Source organism: Aythya ferina (genome assembly GCF_964211825.1).
Source record: "Aythya ferina genome assembly, chromosome: 1".
NCBI classification, from domain to species: Eukaryota; Metazoa; Chordata; class Aves; order Anseriformes; family Anatidae; genus Aythya; species Aythya ferina.
The window spans coordinates 1890839-1906434 of NC_140296.1; the positions used below are offsets into that span (position 1 = coordinate 1890839).

The 15596-nt window shown below is 62.8% G+C and overlaps 2 protein-coding genes across 5 annotated transcripts in view; both read right to left on the reverse strand.

The window, feature by feature from the left end:
- The window catches only part of ARHGEF17 (Rho guanine nucleotide exchange factor 17), a 36557-nt gene extending 31890 nt beyond the window's left edge, over nucleotides 1–4667 (reverse strand). The window contains 3 exon segments of the mRNA XM_084529465.1: nucleotides 1755–4042; nucleotides 4045–4063; nucleotides 4065–4667. Coding sequence (XP_084385591.1) covers nucleotides 1755–4042; nucleotides 4045–4063; nucleotides 4065–4652 — 2895 coding nt within the window. The 5' untranslated portion in view covers nucleotides 4653–4667.
- Nucleotides 4668–6927: 2260 nt separating this feature from the next.
- P2RY6 (pyrimidinergic receptor P2Y6) lies at nucleotides 6928–14513 on the reverse strand. Of its 4 annotated transcripts, none has more exons than XM_084538184.1 (2): nucleotides 14430–14513; nucleotides 6928–8996 (listed from the first exon to the last, which is right to left on the reverse strand). In XM_084538184.1, the coding sequence occupies exon 2, from the start codon at nucleotides 8968–8970 to the stop codon at nucleotides 7984–7986; it is 987 nt and encodes a 328-aa protein (XP_084394310.1). In that variant the 5' UTR covers nucleotides 8971–8996; nucleotides 14430–14513; the 3' UTR covers nucleotides 6928–7983. The 4 variants fall into 4 exon arrangements, with proteins under 4 accessions (XP_084394310.1, XP_084394309.1, XP_084394312.1 ...); XM_084538183.1 differs by lacking the exon at nucleotides 14430–14513 and adding an exon at nucleotides 11189–11358; XM_084538186.1 differs by lacking the exon at nucleotides 14430–14513 and adding an exon at nucleotides 10164–10217.
- Between the last annotated feature and the right edge of the window lie 1083 nt (nucleotides 14514–15596).

Consider the following 15596-nt stretch of genomic DNA (forward strand, 5'->3'; position numbering starts at 1 on the left):
ACCACCCGCACCCATCTGCGGGGCTGGGACGTGACGCGGCACCCAGCACCCACCCAGACACCGGGGCTGGGTTTTCTCCTCTCCTTTCTTTTCCAACTGCTGGAGAAGGAGGCAGGGGGATGGTGAGGGCAGAGCCCACCCGACTGCACGGAAAAAAATGGGTGGATTACGCAGAAAATGGGTGCTGATAAGGGGCCGGGGAGTTATCGCCCACCCTCGCCCTAGGGCACGGATCAAAGCCGGCGCTGCTCCATCCCAGCGCGGGGCCGTGGCACGGAGAGATCTGTGGGACCGCAGTGGGATCAGCAAATCCTACATCCCCTGGTGTCCCCCCATGTCTAGGGGGATGCAGGGAGCCCTCCAACCCCGGCACCATGGGGATGGCGCATCCCATCCAGTGCTTTGCCCTCCCAAGGCCAAATCCCCTTGGGATTTGCCAAGAAGATGCCGTGTCCAAGATGCTTGTTCGCAGCAGTGGGGTCGAGTCTCCCACCCCTTATCGCAGTGCCACCAAGACCCACAGGACATTGGGCCAACCCAGGTGCTCGGAGAGGGGATCCAGCTCCAAGAAAACCCACCAGGACCCCAAAACATTCAATTTGTTGCTGCTCGGGGATGAAGATGGGGAAACCACCCGAATTTTGTGCGCCACAGATAAATCTCCCTGCTCCACATCTCAGCCCGGCCAGGAAGGGTTACGCTGCCCGGGCACTTCTCCTTGGGCGGCCGGAGGCTTTGCAGGGGATTCGCACAATCCCAGCCTCCTGGCCACCATAAATCACCACCGAAATGGGATTTGGCCCCCCGTGGGTATTTCTGGGCTTCGCCCCGGCGCCGCGCGTTGATGTCAGCCCACGGGGACTCGTGCTGAGTTATTAAAAGCCCGGTGGGCGCGGGAGGCGGCGGCGCTTGCGAGCGTGGCATCGCTTTTCCAGCAGCTCCGTTCCCCCCTCATCTGTGCTCCCGTGTCCCCGCTTGCACCGGCGAGCAGGGAAGACCCCAAAGCCAGCGACCCCAAAACTGACCCCTTTTTCCCCAAAAACCCATCCCCCTGAGCCCGCCAGGAGCAGCATTAATTAAACGGGGTAATAAAACCTTCACAGACACTTTTTTTCCCCCTTTTCCTTTAGTTTTTAACGTGCACTTTTCTGGTAAGCCATAAACCTCAGCTTGGTCACCACGAGCCTTGAGCTGAAAAGTTTTAGGGGAAAAAAACACACTTGCTCTCGTTCAGCACATTTACACAGGGAACAACTGCAAGACACGGCACTTTTGGGGTCAGAAAGTGCTGGTTTGCTCCAGCAGGGCAGAATAGCAGGAATATATTTAAAAAAAATACAAATTAAGCCCCCTGCCATAGAAAAAACAACTTCTGGTTCATCGTTTCAGGCAGAAAATCAGCCCTGGCCGGTCAAGAGCACACCTGTTTCTGGGAACCCCATAGAGCATCGCTGGGAAATGCACCAGGAAGGCAGCCCCGGATGTTTGGTGCTGTTTGACCCAGAAATTGCTTGGTTTCCACCCCAAAATCACCTACTTCTGGGGGTGGATCCCACAAGGACCACCCTCAGCACCAGAAAGGGCCGGCCCCTGTTTTGGGCCATCCAGCAGCGCTTCTCCGCGCCAACGGGAAGACTTTGGTCCCCAAAAGGGCCACGCGGTGGGGAGGGGACCCCAAAACACCCCCGCCACCCAGGGGGGGACAGTCCCCACAAAGCCAAACACCGGGGTTTTGGGGCGAGAAGGGCACTTACCACTTGGGGCTTGCTCCTGGGGTCGCTCTGCCGAGGGCACCGGGCGGGCTCGGGGGCGGTGGGCGTCACGGGCGAAGAGCGGGGTCCGTCCCCGGGGCCGGGGGACGTGTCACCGGAGTTGAGGGCCAGCATGTACCGCTTGGTGACATCCTCCAGCGACGGCGGCTGTGGGGCAGGGAAGGTCTTGACGGGCAGGCGGGTGGCATCCGGCACGGGGAGGTGGGCATGGTGGCCGGCGTGCGGCTCGGGGACCGAGATGGGGACGAAGGTGGCGGGCTCGCTGGTGTGGCGCACGTGCTTGGTGGCCGGGCGGGCCACCCTGGAGAGGCCGGGGGGCACCGGTGGAGGTTGGTTCTCCTGGTGGGACGCGCGGCTGGAGCGCTTCTTGGAGCTGCGCCGGGCGCCGCGGGGGGACAGCACCTCGGCGAGCTTGGGGTCGAAGCCGTAGCCTTCGTGTCCTTGGGGACGCGCCGGTGGAGATCTCTGCTCCGAGAGGATGGGCTCGCTGCTGGACGGCGGGATGCTGCCCTCCAGCTCGCTGATGGCTTCGCCGGGCCCCTCGAAGGCGCCGGCGGCCAGCTCGCCGCGCCGGCTGGGGTCGCTCAGCGACTTCTTCTTGATGGTTTTGCCGTTGCCCTTCTCGTCGATGACTTTGTCCATGGCTCCGGGCTGGCTGACGATGGTCTGGATGAGGCTGCTGTAGTCCCGCAGCCCGTCGCTGCCCAGGGACAGGTCGCTGCCCGCGCTGCCCGCACTGCCGGCCAACGCCATGGCCGCGGGCTGGGGGATGCCCCCCTTGGCGCTCAGCGAACCCAAGAGGTTGCTGTCGACGGAGAAATTCTTCGCCTCCTCCGCCACCGGGCAGCGCCGGTGGGGCATGGGGTCACTCAGGGAGCGGTAGGGCTCGCCGCCGCCCTCCCCGATGCCGCTCTCGGCCCCGTTGGCACCCACCGAAGGGAATTTCCGCCGGCGCCGCAAGCTGCTGGGGGTGCTCGGGGCCTCCAAGGGTGTTTGGGCTTTGGTGGCCACGGGGACGTCTTCCAGTGCCATGGCTTGAGCCGGGGGCAGAGGCGGCTCGGTTGCAGTCTCGGTGGCATCAGGCAGCTGCCAGGCGGCCACGGCCTCGTGCAAGTCCCCCAAGGCCACCCCAGCAGGTCCCGGCTCCGGCTCGGTGACGATGCCCTCGTCCGTCACGCTCGACTCGTGACCCAACAGCTCCTCCACGGATTTCCTTCGAGAGAAATTCTCCAACTCCGCTTCCTTCAACCTCCGCGTGCTCTCCGCCTGTCCCCGAAGGGCCACGTCCGTCCCCACGGCGGGTGCCACCTCCCCGACGCCCTCCACACCTCCGCTGTCCTTCTGCTCGGCCGCCAAGCCGTAGTCCTGCTGGGAACCCATCCTGCTGATCTTCTCGAAGACCTGCCTGGCCTCCTGGATGTACTGGTCCTGGATGACCACGGGCAGCGCGTCCTCGTCCCCCCGCCGCCCGCCGCCCGCCGGAGCCGCCGCCTCGTGGCTGCCGGCGGTGGCCAGGAGGAGCTCGGAGGAGCTCTGCTTCATGGTGCTCTGCAGGAAAAGCCGGCGCGTCCCCGATTTCTCGGAGCAGGTGAAGGACTTGGCGCGGCGCAGCGTGGCCGTCAGGTCCTTCAGCGTGGGCCGCTCGCCCGGCGCCCAGCGGCTGGGGGGCTGAGCGGCGCCGCGGTCCCGGGGGCCGGCCGGCGGGGGGACGACGACGTCGCAGCCCCCCTCGGCGAGGCCGATCCTCACCCCTTTCTTCTTCACTTTCAGCTCCGACAGGTCCGACTTGAGGAAGCTGAGGAGCGTCAGCGTCTCGGTGGCGATGTCGGGGTTGGACAAGGACTTGCGGTGCTCGGCCCGCTCCCCCGCCAGCTGCGGGCCCTCGCTCCCCAAATCCGGCCTCGCCTTGGCCGTGCCCGGCGGCACCTTGGGCCGCCCACGGGTTTGGGGTTGTCCCCAAGCCACCCCATCGCTCGGCCCGAAACCGGGCGAGCGGCGGCCGCCGTGGAGGACCCAACAGCTGCCCGGCTGCTCCTCTTCCTTCAGCGTCTCCGTGCTGGAGTAGCGGCTCCCGGCGGGGCTGCCGAAGGGCAGGATGCTCACCTTGGCCACCCGGGCCACCACGGGGGCCGCGGGGGCCAGCGGTTGCCGGCTCCCCGACTTGGTCGGGCCCTCGCCGTCCCCTTGGCGGTTGGGGGCTCGCAGCAACCCCTCGCCCTCGCTGCCCGGAGAACCCCGGCTGCGGGGCGAGGAAGAGGAAGGCGAAGAAGAGGAGGAGGAGGAGGAGGAGGCCGGGCGGGCCGAGCTATGCCAGGAATGCGGGCCGAGCCCCGGCGCAGCCCCGCGGGGCGCCCGCAGCGCCGGGTGCGGGACGCGGCTGCGGGGAGGCGGCGGCGGCGGCGTTCCCCGAGCGCTGCCGCTCCCGTTGGCTTTGCCGCTCCCGTTGGAGGTCCCGATCCCTTTGGCGGTCCCGTTGGAGGTCCCGATCCCGTTGCCGGTCCCCGGGGGCTGCCGCCCGATCTCGCCGAAGAGTTTGCGCATCGCCGGGACGCTGGGCCAGCGCGGCTCCGCGCTCAGCGCCGGCCCCCGAGGCGGCGGCGGAGGAGGAGGAGGAGGAAGAGGAGGAGGTGGAGGAGGAGGAGGAGGAGGAGGAGGCGGCGGCGGCCCCGCATGGGCCGGGCCCGGGGGCTCCAAGCGGCCGAAACGCAGCGAGAGCTGCCGAACCGACGGGGCCAAGGCGCGCGCAGCAAAAACTTGGCCGCCCGGGGAAAAAAGCGACGAGGAGGAAGAAGAGCAGCCGCAGGGCGACGACGAAGGCTGCGAGGAGGAGGAGGAGGAGGAGGAGGAGGAAGAAACCCGGCCGCTGCCCCCCTCCGCCATTGTGTGCCCCCCCCCGCCGCCTCCTCCGCCCGCCCCCCGGCCCCGCCGGCAGCCCCGGCCCCGCTGCCCCCCGCCGCAGGCACCGCCCGGCCCCGCTCCTCCTCCGGGCTGCCAGCGGGCTTCATCACGCCCGCTTTGTTTTCTCTCCTTTTTTTTTTTATTCCTTCCTTTTTTTCCCTCCCTCCCTCCCTCTTTTTTTTTTTTTTTTTTTTTTTTCCCCTCGCCCCCTTCTTTTTTTATTTGTTGCATTCAAATAAACTTTCCCCGAGAGGCGGGGTTTCCTCCTCCCGGAGAGGGGGATGGTGGCAGTGGCCCTTTTGGGCTTTTTTTTTTTTTTTCCTCCTTTTTTTTTTTTTTTTTTGGCGAGAGCAGCAGCAGAAGGAGGAGAGGAGGGAGAAAAAAGGGGAAGGGAAGGGAAGGGAAGGGAAGGGAAGGGAAGGGAAGGGAAGGGAAGGGAAGGGAAGGGAAGGGAAGGGAAGGGAAGGGAAGGGAAGGGAAGGGAAGGGAAGGGAAGGGAAGGGAAGGGAAGGGAAGGGAAGGGAAGGGAAGGGAAGGGAAGGGAAAAGTGGCACAGAGCTGCTCAGGACGAGCACCAGGCTCCCTGCATCCCCCATCTCCACCCCCCCCACCCACCCCCAAATTGGTGTTTATTTGATTTTTTTTCTTTTTTTTTTGGTGGGGAAACAGGATAAGGATGTGATTTTGGGTCACCCTGAGCTGGAGGGGAGAGCCCCCTTTTCCCTTTTTTCCACCTGGGTCTCTCCAGCCACGCTTTGTGGCTCATCCAAGGCCGGGCACCCCGTCCCCACCTCCCCAGGCACCCCAGCAGCATGCTGCCCCGCTGAAAGTTTTTCCTCCTTACTTTTTGGGTCCCCAGTGCTTGCTACGTGCAGGCAAGAAGCCCGTTCCCCCAAAACAAGACAGCAGATTGACCTCCGGGAAGTGAAAATGAATGGGACGACCCCGCTTTGCAGGGCTGCACCACATAAAGGACGCTGCTATCTGTGTCTCTGGGCCCCAAACCCCCATAAATGCATTTTTTTCAAGAATTAAAAGCACCTCCGGCAACGCCGTGGATTCCTTCCCTGGCTCTCCCTTCCCTCCCACCACCTTCCTGCCCCGCTGCCCCCAGGGCTGGGTGGCTCCTGGGCCTGTTGATGACGTCCCCAAGCTGTCAGTGGCATTTGGGATGGAATTTAAGGCAGAACCCTCCCGGCCCCATCCCCGAGGTGTGCCCGTCACCGTGGCTTTGGGACCTGGCGGCACCAAGGGACCCACTGATGGGGCTTGGCAGGAAGGAGCAGACCCCCGAGGCCAGGAAGACCAAAAGTGGAAAAACCGAGCTCCAAGTGCCTCAAAAACACCCCAAAGTTGGCGATTCCACCTCCTGGATCTCTTTGGGATGTCCTGGATGCCCCTGCCCCAGCCTGGGGTGCCCCCAGTGTGTCCCCAAACCCCTCCGAGGCACCCAGGTGCTTGCACACCCCATGAAGGTGGCTTGGGGCCATCCACGTTCATGGGCAGAAAAAAGCAAAATACATTCCTTTCTGCCTTTTTTGGACTTCCTTGGGGCTTTTTACAAAGCTTTTTGGGGTCACACCCGGCTGGGTGTCCCCCTCCCCGGCAGCCCCCCGGCCCCGCCGCCTCCCCGCAGACATTTCCCAAAACGCGAAGTTTTTGCGCCCTCTCCAAACCTGAAGATTTTGCGCCCTCTCCTGGGTCCGGGCGGCGTGGCCGAGCCCGAACCCCGGCGTCACCCCCCCCGGCGCCTTTCCTTTGTCCGGGAAAACTTGGGGACATCACCGTCCCCGCGGGTTTTTCCCTCCGACCACCGTGTTTTTATTTATTTTTATTTTATTTTATTATTTTTTTTTCCGCAGCACGCAAAAATTGCGGGGCTGGGAGACCCCAAAAACGCGTCGGAAGAGATCCCAGCGCCAAGACCTATGGCCAAGGGGAATCCCGAGGCCACCCCTGCCTCCTGCACCCCAAACTCAACCCCACATAGGGATTTCCCCAAGGTAAAGCAAGGGATCGTCCACCCTAGGTGCTGGTGGGGTTATTTGGGGCTGGCTCTGCCCTTCAGCCCTCCCTGAATTCAGGTGTGTCCGGATGCGGCCACGGGTTTGTGACGAGGGATCTGGGATTAACGGGGTGCTCGGCCGGGTGGCTTTGTGCAAGCAGCCAGGCTGGAGGGCTGCTAATCCCCGAGATTTGAAGCAAATTGCTTCAATCGACTTAATCGACGCGATTACGGCCCAGAGACACCTGCGGGTATGGGTTTGCAAAGTGTATTTGGGGTTGGGGTGGCTCCGTGCACAACGTTGCCCCGCTCGGATGCGTGCATATATACGGTACATAGCGTGTGCAGGTCCTCGTGCAGGACCCCTATAGATATAGGGGAAGGTTCAGTCTGTACGTCCTATATTATAGGGGACTGGCAAAGCAGTTAGAGGTACAGCCACGGTGCCCAGCCTCTCGGTGGCCTTGGGATCGGCTGGGCTCCTCGTGTGGGTAAGGTGCAACCCTATAAAACGTGATGCGTTGGTTCATCCAGCAGGCTCAGCCTTGATGTCCGGTGTCACCCAGGTGCTGGGTGGCAGTGGCAGGGGTCTCCCAGTTCCTGGCATCGTGTCCGGGTGGGAAATATGGCATCGGTGTCCTGGTCCCCCTCACTGTCCCTCACCAGCTCCCCGTCTGGCCAGGGATGCCCTCACACCCTTTCGAAGCACCAGTGGCACCAGTGGCCCCATGTCTTTTAGTGGTCTGGTCCCATTCTGGGATACACCGGTGTTACCCCAAAATGTCCGTGACACCCATCTGTTCCTCTCCTGGGTCCACAGAGGTGCCAGAAATGGTTTGTGGGGGCTGTTGGTGTTCAGGATCCCAAAACTGCCCCATGGTCTCGGTGGCGGGGCACAGAGCCATGTTCCCCAGGTGAGTACAAGCCAAAAATTCCTCCCCAGATGAGGGAAAGCTCAAAACATCTTTTGGGGGCAGAAATCCCCCCCTGAGCAGCCCACCCGGGCGGCCCCATCCCTTCTCCCCACGCTCCCACCGCCTCCTCCGTGGTCCCCCCAGTGGTTTTTATTGCTTCGGTGCTTCAGCCTCCACCAAAAGGTGGCACAAAGCAGCTAAAAAAAACCAGGACGGCGTCGAGCAACCGGCGGAGGGCAGCCCTCGGAGAGCGGGGACACCGCGTCACAACCCCCGTGGGCTGGAAGCAAGCTCTGGAAGCTCAGGAGATGTCCCCCAGGGCGCGTCCCCGTCTCCGCGCCAGGCGGCTTTGAGCCAAAAAGTGCTCCGGTGACACCGAGGTGGCCTCGTCTACCTAGGAGCCGTAGGTGACGCAGTGGTCGTGCCGCCACTTGGAGCTCATCTTGTCGAGGAGGTAGCGGGTGCTCTCGCGGAACTTGCGCTGGGTGAAGTAGAAGAGGATGGGGTCGAGGACGCTGTTCATGCTGGCGAAGGGGCGCGTGCACTTGTAGGCGATGGCGAACGCCTCCAGCAGCGGGCAGGGCAAGCCGGGCGAGGAGCGGACGATCAGGTAGATGGTCTTGGTGAGGTGGAAGGGGAAGAAGCTGATGGAGAAGACGATGACCACGATGACGATCATGCGCACGGCCTTGTCCTTCTTCTTGTGCACCGCCAGGCCGATCAGCTCGTCCCTCTGGCACAGGATGCGGGCCATGCTGCAGTAGCACCCCAGGATGGCCACGAAGGGCAGAAGGAAGCCGGTGACGGTCAGCGTGATGCCGTAGGGGAAATAGGAGGCGGAGAGGTCCGGGGGGCTCAGGTCGTAGCAGACCGTGCGGTTCCTCTGCGTGCCCGTGGAGGCGAAGACGAAGGTGGGCAGGCACTGGGCGACCACCACGGACCAGACGGCGGCGCACACCAGCCACGTCAGCTTCTTGCCCTTCTTTTTGTGCCATGAGGCCAAGGGGTGGCAGATGCCCAGGTAGCGCTGGACGCTGATGCAGGTGAGGAAGAGGATGCTGCCGTGCAGGTTGGTGTAGAACTGGAAGCGGACGAACTTGCAGGTGAAGTCCCCGAAGGGCCAGTAGTCCTTCTGGGTGTAGTTGTAGATGAGGAGAGGGAGGGAGCAGACGTAGAGCAGGTCGGCCGTGGCCAGGTTGAGCATGTAGATCATGGTGCGGGTCAGCGCCTTGCGGGCCAGCCAGATCTGCCCGATGACCACGGCGTTGAGGGGCAGCCCCAGCAGGAACACCACCGAGTAGACCAGGGGCAGCAGCACCTGCTTGAACTCCTCGTGGAAGGTGCACGAGTTCCTCCCGGCTGTGACGTTGGCCATGCTCATGGTCCCCTCTTCACCGGCGTTGGCACCTGCGGGTGACAAAAAGGGGACACTTGGTGGCTTGGCCATGGGGTGACACATCCGGGATGAACCCGGATCAGTGCATGCAACCCCATAGCCTCAACCTTCCCCATCGTGGCTTTTGGGGTCTGTTGGGTGGAAGGAGCAGCACTGTGCGGGGTGGTGGCCACTTGGGGACAGCGCGGCGGCCACCGCCGCCGCCGCCCCGTGGTGCTGGCACTTTGCACAAGGCCAAGCTGCTCTTCTGCCGGATGGGCAGAGCTGCTAAAGAGGAAATTGCAGCAGAGCCTTCAGCGACGCAGCGAGCTCAGCCCTTGTCCCCTGGTCCTCTGCAGGGGGTGCCAAAACCCTACAGCGAGCCACCCGTTTTGGGAGCCGCCACCAGTGCCGAGGGACGCGCGGATGTTTCACGGGCGCTTTCATCCGGGGACGGAGAGCAGCACCTCCCTGGTTCTGGAGGTTTTGGGGTCTTGGGGGTGATGCCAGCCCATCCAGGTGGCCCCTGGGCTTCTGGGGACGAGGCCACCCGCTCCGTTATGGGGCTGGGAAGCTGCGTCCCCGAGCCAGAGGCTGTGACCGGAGCCTGCTCTGCCGGGAGAGCGGGTTGCGAGCAGGCAATGAAAGGAGGAGGAAATAAAACCCCACAAAAGGCAGCAATCACTACAAAACCGCAGAGGCCCCGTCCCCCGCCCTGCCACCGCCACCCCGCCCATGTCGCTTCGCCGGGGCCCTCGCCTGGCACCCATGGGTGCTGAGCACGCCCAAGGTGGTTGGAGCGCCCGTGGCAGCGGCGTGCGGAGCGGCTTCTCCTGCCTCTCTCAGTTCCTCCCCGGGTCACCCTCATCCTGCAGACCTGTCTGCGACCTCGGCACCCACTTCCCCTCTTCGTGACCCCCCCCAGGGCTGTGCGGGAACCAAAGGGACACTGAGGCAAGGAGAGGATGGTCAGGCTCCCTTATTTTTTGGGGGGGGCACGAGGCTGGAGCATCAGCTCCCCTGCTGCTGTGCACCCCCTGTGTCCCCCCCTACCCCACTGCCCTCCCCCGGGGACCCCAAGGTGGAGCAGCACCCACCTCTGGATCCTCGGTCATCCCACAGCTCATGGGATCACTGCTGGGAAAAGGGGGAGAAGAGAAATAAGGGACGAGGTGGTCTGCGAGGTGCTGGGGGCTTACCCTTCGGGGTGCCCGCAGTGCTGGGACCCGCCGCCCGCTCCGGCTCCTGGCTGCGTCTGCAGCCCCGGGGGTTGTGCAACGCTTCCCCTTCCTGCCCCGACACAGCACCCCGGTGCTGGATGGGGAACTGAAACTGGGGTGAGCAGGGTGGGCACGGCGGGGTGGGCACGCACGGCACCGCATGGCCCCGCAGCGCACACAGGTGTCCCCGCGGACACACGGACCCCAAAACGCGTGTGTGCACCCCCAGCGCACCTACACACACGTGTGCACCCCCCTTACAGACCCCTGTGCACACGCGTGGACACGTGTGCACCCCTATGTCCCTGCACATGTAGGGACACCCCCTACACATACACCCCACACACCCCATACCCTAAAAACTCAGCACCCGGCCACCCAGTGACATTTGGGAAACGCCACCGGGGCAGGGAGACGCGCCCGGGTGGGGATGTGACAACGGTGCCACCGTGCCACCAGCACCCATGGGTGCCCCGGGCCACCTGGGTGGGTTTTGGGGCTGGGATCTAGGGTGGGGAGTTAAAGAAGAAGAATGGAAAAGGGCAGAGGCTGGGATGGGGCAGCTCCAGCTGCCACCGGTGCCACCTGTGGCCACCGAGCTGGGACTGTCACCAGAGCATTCCCCTGGGTGCTCAGCGGGACGTGCTCCGTGCCAGCACCCTGCCTGCCCCGGGAGGTGTGATTTTCAGAGCTCATTACCCTCTTTACCAATTTTTTCCCCCAAAATACCCCTCCCAGGTGGTGCAAATCACAGCCGCGAGCACAACCTTTCGATTAGGCACCAGAGAAGCCCCCCCAGCTGCCCAGAACCGCCCCATTCGCACCCCGCCACCTCCCAGCTTCCAAATTTTGAGCAAAACCGCAGCAGACGCTCACTCTTTCCCATCCCCTCCACCCTCTTCCATCGGTGGCTGATAACACCAGGACTTCGCTGGCCCATTTTCGGCTCCGTTCCCGCATCCCCGCTGCCCTCGCCCCCCTCCTCCTCCCTCCCCAAACCCCACCTTTTATATTTCTAAACCTGGCTCAGCCGCGAGCGGAGCAAATCCTTTTGCCTCCCCGAATGCTGCGGCTGCTTCCCAAATCCCTCACTGGATGCAACGTGGGATCCTCGCAGGCTTTGCCACTGAAATGACTAATATTTACTAAATACGCGCATCCTTCCCCCAAATCATGCAGTGACTACGCCTGCTCTTCTCCCTTTCAAAGCAGGGAGCTGTCGTCATGCCCGGCACGTGCACGCCGAGCCTGTTCCTTCTTTTTAAACCTAAATTTGTCTCCCCTCTTACAGAGGAATTGGATGTTCCCCCTTGCTCTTTTCCAAGCAGCTCGCTGCTTTTTTCAAGAAAAAAAAAAAAAAAGGCCACGGATGCGGGCGAAAGCCTTGTGGCACGGTGCCGGCCCATGCTCCGGGCTCGTGGCGAGGGACGATGTGACAAGAGTCGGGGTTTGTCCTTCCCGGCACCAGGGGTGGTTCCCGGATCCATCCCTCCTCTCCGGGAAGTGTTCCCGAGAACAAAGCGGGTTGGATGCGGACGTTTGGTTGGGGTTTTTCATGAAATAGGGGGCACAATCATTGAAAGAGTCCCTTCTGCCCCAAAAAACACCCGAGTTAGAACCGGCACCCTGCTCCAAGAGGTGGCCTTTGCTCGGCGTTTTGCCCTCTTTAGCAGATTTTGCCCCAAAACCACCTCTCCCAGGAGCGCTTGCGAGAGGATGCTGAGGGATGTGCCGAAGGCTACGTGCACATACGGTGGCAGAGCGCTCCCGTCCCAAAATCAGCAGCACCAAAAGCACCACGGGCAGCCAAAAAACAACCCCAAAACGGGCTGCCCTGACGCCACGGCGATGGGCACGGGGCAAAACCCGGTGCCAACGGTGGGGAAGGGGCTGCCCCGTGCCAAGTGGGGGCTCTGCAGGGTGGGATTTATCACTGTGGGGTGGGAGAAGAGGGGAGCAGCACGTGGGGAGGGCAGGAAAGGGAAGGAGAAGTGGGGTGCTCTGCGGGCAGACGAGGAAAAAAAAATGGGGGGGGGGGAGGCCACGTCGGGGAGGCTTCTGGTGCTGCGCCGCCGTGGAAGCGAAAGCGGCGGCTCAGCAGATTTGCAGCCCTGGATGCGATGGGAAATCTCCAATTATTGATTCCCGGAGGAGCTGGGAGATCGATGAGGCCAGTTTGGGTTTGGGGGGCACGGCTGGGTGCTCGCCCCATGCGCACCCCGGTGTCCGCAGGCACCCCCCGCCCCGCTTCTCCCTCCTGCCCGTGCTTTGGTGCCCCAGCTGCAAAATAAACCCAGAGACAGCTCCGGGCTCGAAACCCGCTGGGTTGCACACCACACCTCGTGCAATATAAGTGGAAATCAGGAGAATTTGGGGCAGAATTGCCTCCGGCACCCCTCGCTGGCAGCGTTTCCTCGAGACACCCCGGTGTTGTTACAAACCCTGCTTGGGGCAGCTCCCAGGAGCATCCCACGGGTGGCAGGACAGAATTAGGGACACGAAGGGATCCCGCAGGTTCGACGTGGCCAGGATCACCCCTTTCTCCCCGCACCCTTTTTCCCTGCGTGGGGAGGGAGAAGCCCCTTTTGCAGAGATGCTCTGGGCACGCCAGCCCTCCCCGTGCACGAGACGCATTTGCAAACCCATTATGCATGAAATAAAACAAATCTGCGCCGCCAGAGAGGGCTCCGGGGAAGGGATTAAGCAAAGCAGGTTCGGGAGGTGATGTGAGAAGGGGAAAACACGTAGCTCGGGGCTGTTTTCGTGCTCAGGAAAACAACCCCACACCTCCCGTGGGCTTTTTTTTTTTCGGGTCCTTCCTCCTGCAGCCCCCACGGAGCGGGATTAAGGGGCAAGGAGCACGAAGGGGAGGTTTTGGGACAAGGACGGGGCAGCTCGCAGCCCCCACCGGGTGTAGGGTTTGTACAAACCCGTGGGTGTTTACCCACAATGGGATATTTACACCCAGATGCTGCCCCACATGTACACACAAACATATAGGTGGGTCTATAAACCCATAAATACGGGACTCCCCTCCCCTCCCCTTGTATTTACAGCTCGATTTAAGCTTCTGTCCCCGTTTATACCTCTGTCCCTACAGCTGTACGTACCCATATCTGTATGGGTACGTACACAAAAAGGCTCCCAGCACCCCCCAGGTGGTTTTAGGGCAGATTTTAGGATGCTCCGCGTGCATCCCCGGGGACCCCAAGCATGTCCCCAATTGCCCGTGCCATGGGAGGGAGCAGAGGGATTGGGGAGCATCGGGGGGAACCCGTCCCGCTGAGCTTCACCCCTGCTTTTGGGGTCACGGAGGGGTTTTCAGCCCCCCTCTGCAGCACCAGCTGCTCGACCTCCCCAAAATCCCATATCCACCGGGGGACTTGGCAGCTGCTGGCGAGGTGGACACGTCCCTGCTCAGCCGGATCACTGAGATGGGATGGGACGAGAGGGGTGCCCGTTTTAGGGAAAACACCCCCAAACCCCTGATCTGGGCTGTAGGGGGGGAGCCAGGGAGACCCCAAGACCCCGACCTGGGCTGTAGGGGGGAACCGGGCAGACCCCAAGACCCTGATTTGGGCTTAGGGGGAGCCGGGGAGACCCCAAGACCCCGACCTGAGCTGCAGGGGGGAGCCAGGGAGACCCCAAGACCCTGATTTGGGCTGTAGAGGGGAGCAGGGGAGACCCCAAGACCCCGACCTGAGCTGCAGGGGGGAGCCGGGCAGACCCCAAGACCCTGATCTGGGCTATAGGGGGGAGCCGGGGAGACCCCAAGACCCTGACCTGGGCTATAGGGGGGAGCCGGGGAGACCCCAAGACCCCGACCTGGGCTGCAGGGGGGAGCCGGGGAGACCCCAAGACCCCAGCCCACTCCCCACGGGTGACGGGTGCAGGGACTGGCCATGCTATGGGCATGGGGCTGGGGGGCTAAAGCCAGCCGTGACCCCCCCTAGGTCCCAAAAAGAGCCCTCCCGAGGGACCTCAGACACCATTGGGGTGCCCACTATCACCCCAAAAAAAGCAGCGGGGGCAACCCAGGACCAAATCCTCCCCCCCCACACCCCGATCCCTCTCCCACCCTGACCACTCCACCCCGATCCTACCCGGATCCCTCTGCCCGGGTCGGGTTCGCTCCCTCCCTATTTGGGCTGGATTTGTCCCGATTCAACCCAAACCTCCCCTGGTTGGCCTCATCCTGCCCGGCTCGGCTCGGTTTGGGTTTTGGGGGGGGGGGGGGGCACTTACCGGCAGCCGGGATGCTCCGGGGTGGCGGCGGTGTCGGTATTGGGAACCCAGGGGGGGCCCCGTTGTTGCCCTCCGGATCCCCGCTCCGCCCCGTTCCGCCCCGCTCCGCCCCGCTCCGCACCATCCGGCACCTGCGGGGGGGACGGGAAAAAAAAGGAGGGGGACACGGCTGGGAAAGGAGGGAAAAAATGGGTGGGGGGATAGGCGGGTGGGGGGGCAGACGGATGGGGAAGAGTTGGGTGGGGACCAGATGGGTGGGGGCGCAGGGCTGGGTGGGATGCGTAATGGGATTTGGGGTGTGTGGCTGGATTTGGGGTGTGCGGATGGATTTGGGATGTGTGGATGGATTTGGGATGTGTGGATGGATTTGGGGTGCGCAGATGGATTTGGGGTGTGTGGATGGATTTGGGGTGCGCAGCTGGATTTGGGATGTGTGGCTGGATTTGGGGTGCGCGGCTGGATTTGGGATGTGTGGATGGATTTGGGGTGTGCAGCTGGATTTGGGATGTGCAGCTGGATTTGGGGGGGAAGCCTGGATTGGGGGACAGACTGATGGGGGCACAGCTGGATGGGGAATAGCTGGATGGGGGAAATATATGGATGGGGTACAGCTGGGTTTGGGATGCACGGCTGGATTGGGGGACAGCTGGATAGGGGCACACCTGGACTGGGAATAGCTGGATGGGAGCACAGCTGGATGGGGATGCGCAGGTGGGTGGGGAAGGAGAGCAGGATGGGGGCCACATCTGGATGGGAGAACAGCTGGATGGGGAACAGCTGGATGGGAAGCACAGCTGGAGGAGGTTCCCCATTGCCCCCGTGCAAATATCTGGGTGAAATGGGGTGTTGGGGTGCTCCTAAATCCCACCCCAAATGGGGTTTGCAGGGTGAAGGTTTCCTGCCCCATCCCACAGCTGGCTGACCCCATCCAACAGCTGGATCACCCTATAAGCGTGGCGAGCAGCCGGGCATCGGGGTCGGGTTTTCCCCACGGTGCTGGTGAGCGGGGCTGGGGCTGCAGCGGGGCGAGGAGCAGAGGAGGTGGCAGCACCTTCACCACTCATTAACCCGGCCCTAAAGGCAGCAGCGTGCTTCCTGAGCAGGGCTATTAAAGGGCAATAAGGAAAGGAGCCCGGGGCACGCGGGTGGTGGGAAAGAACCCAAGCA

What these genes read in the sequence shown, in the direction of transcription:
- P2RY6 (XM_084538184.1), bottom strand. Translation starts at nt 8,970, where the DNA reads ATGAGCATGGCCAACGTCACAGCCGGGAGGAACTCGTGCACCTTCCAC.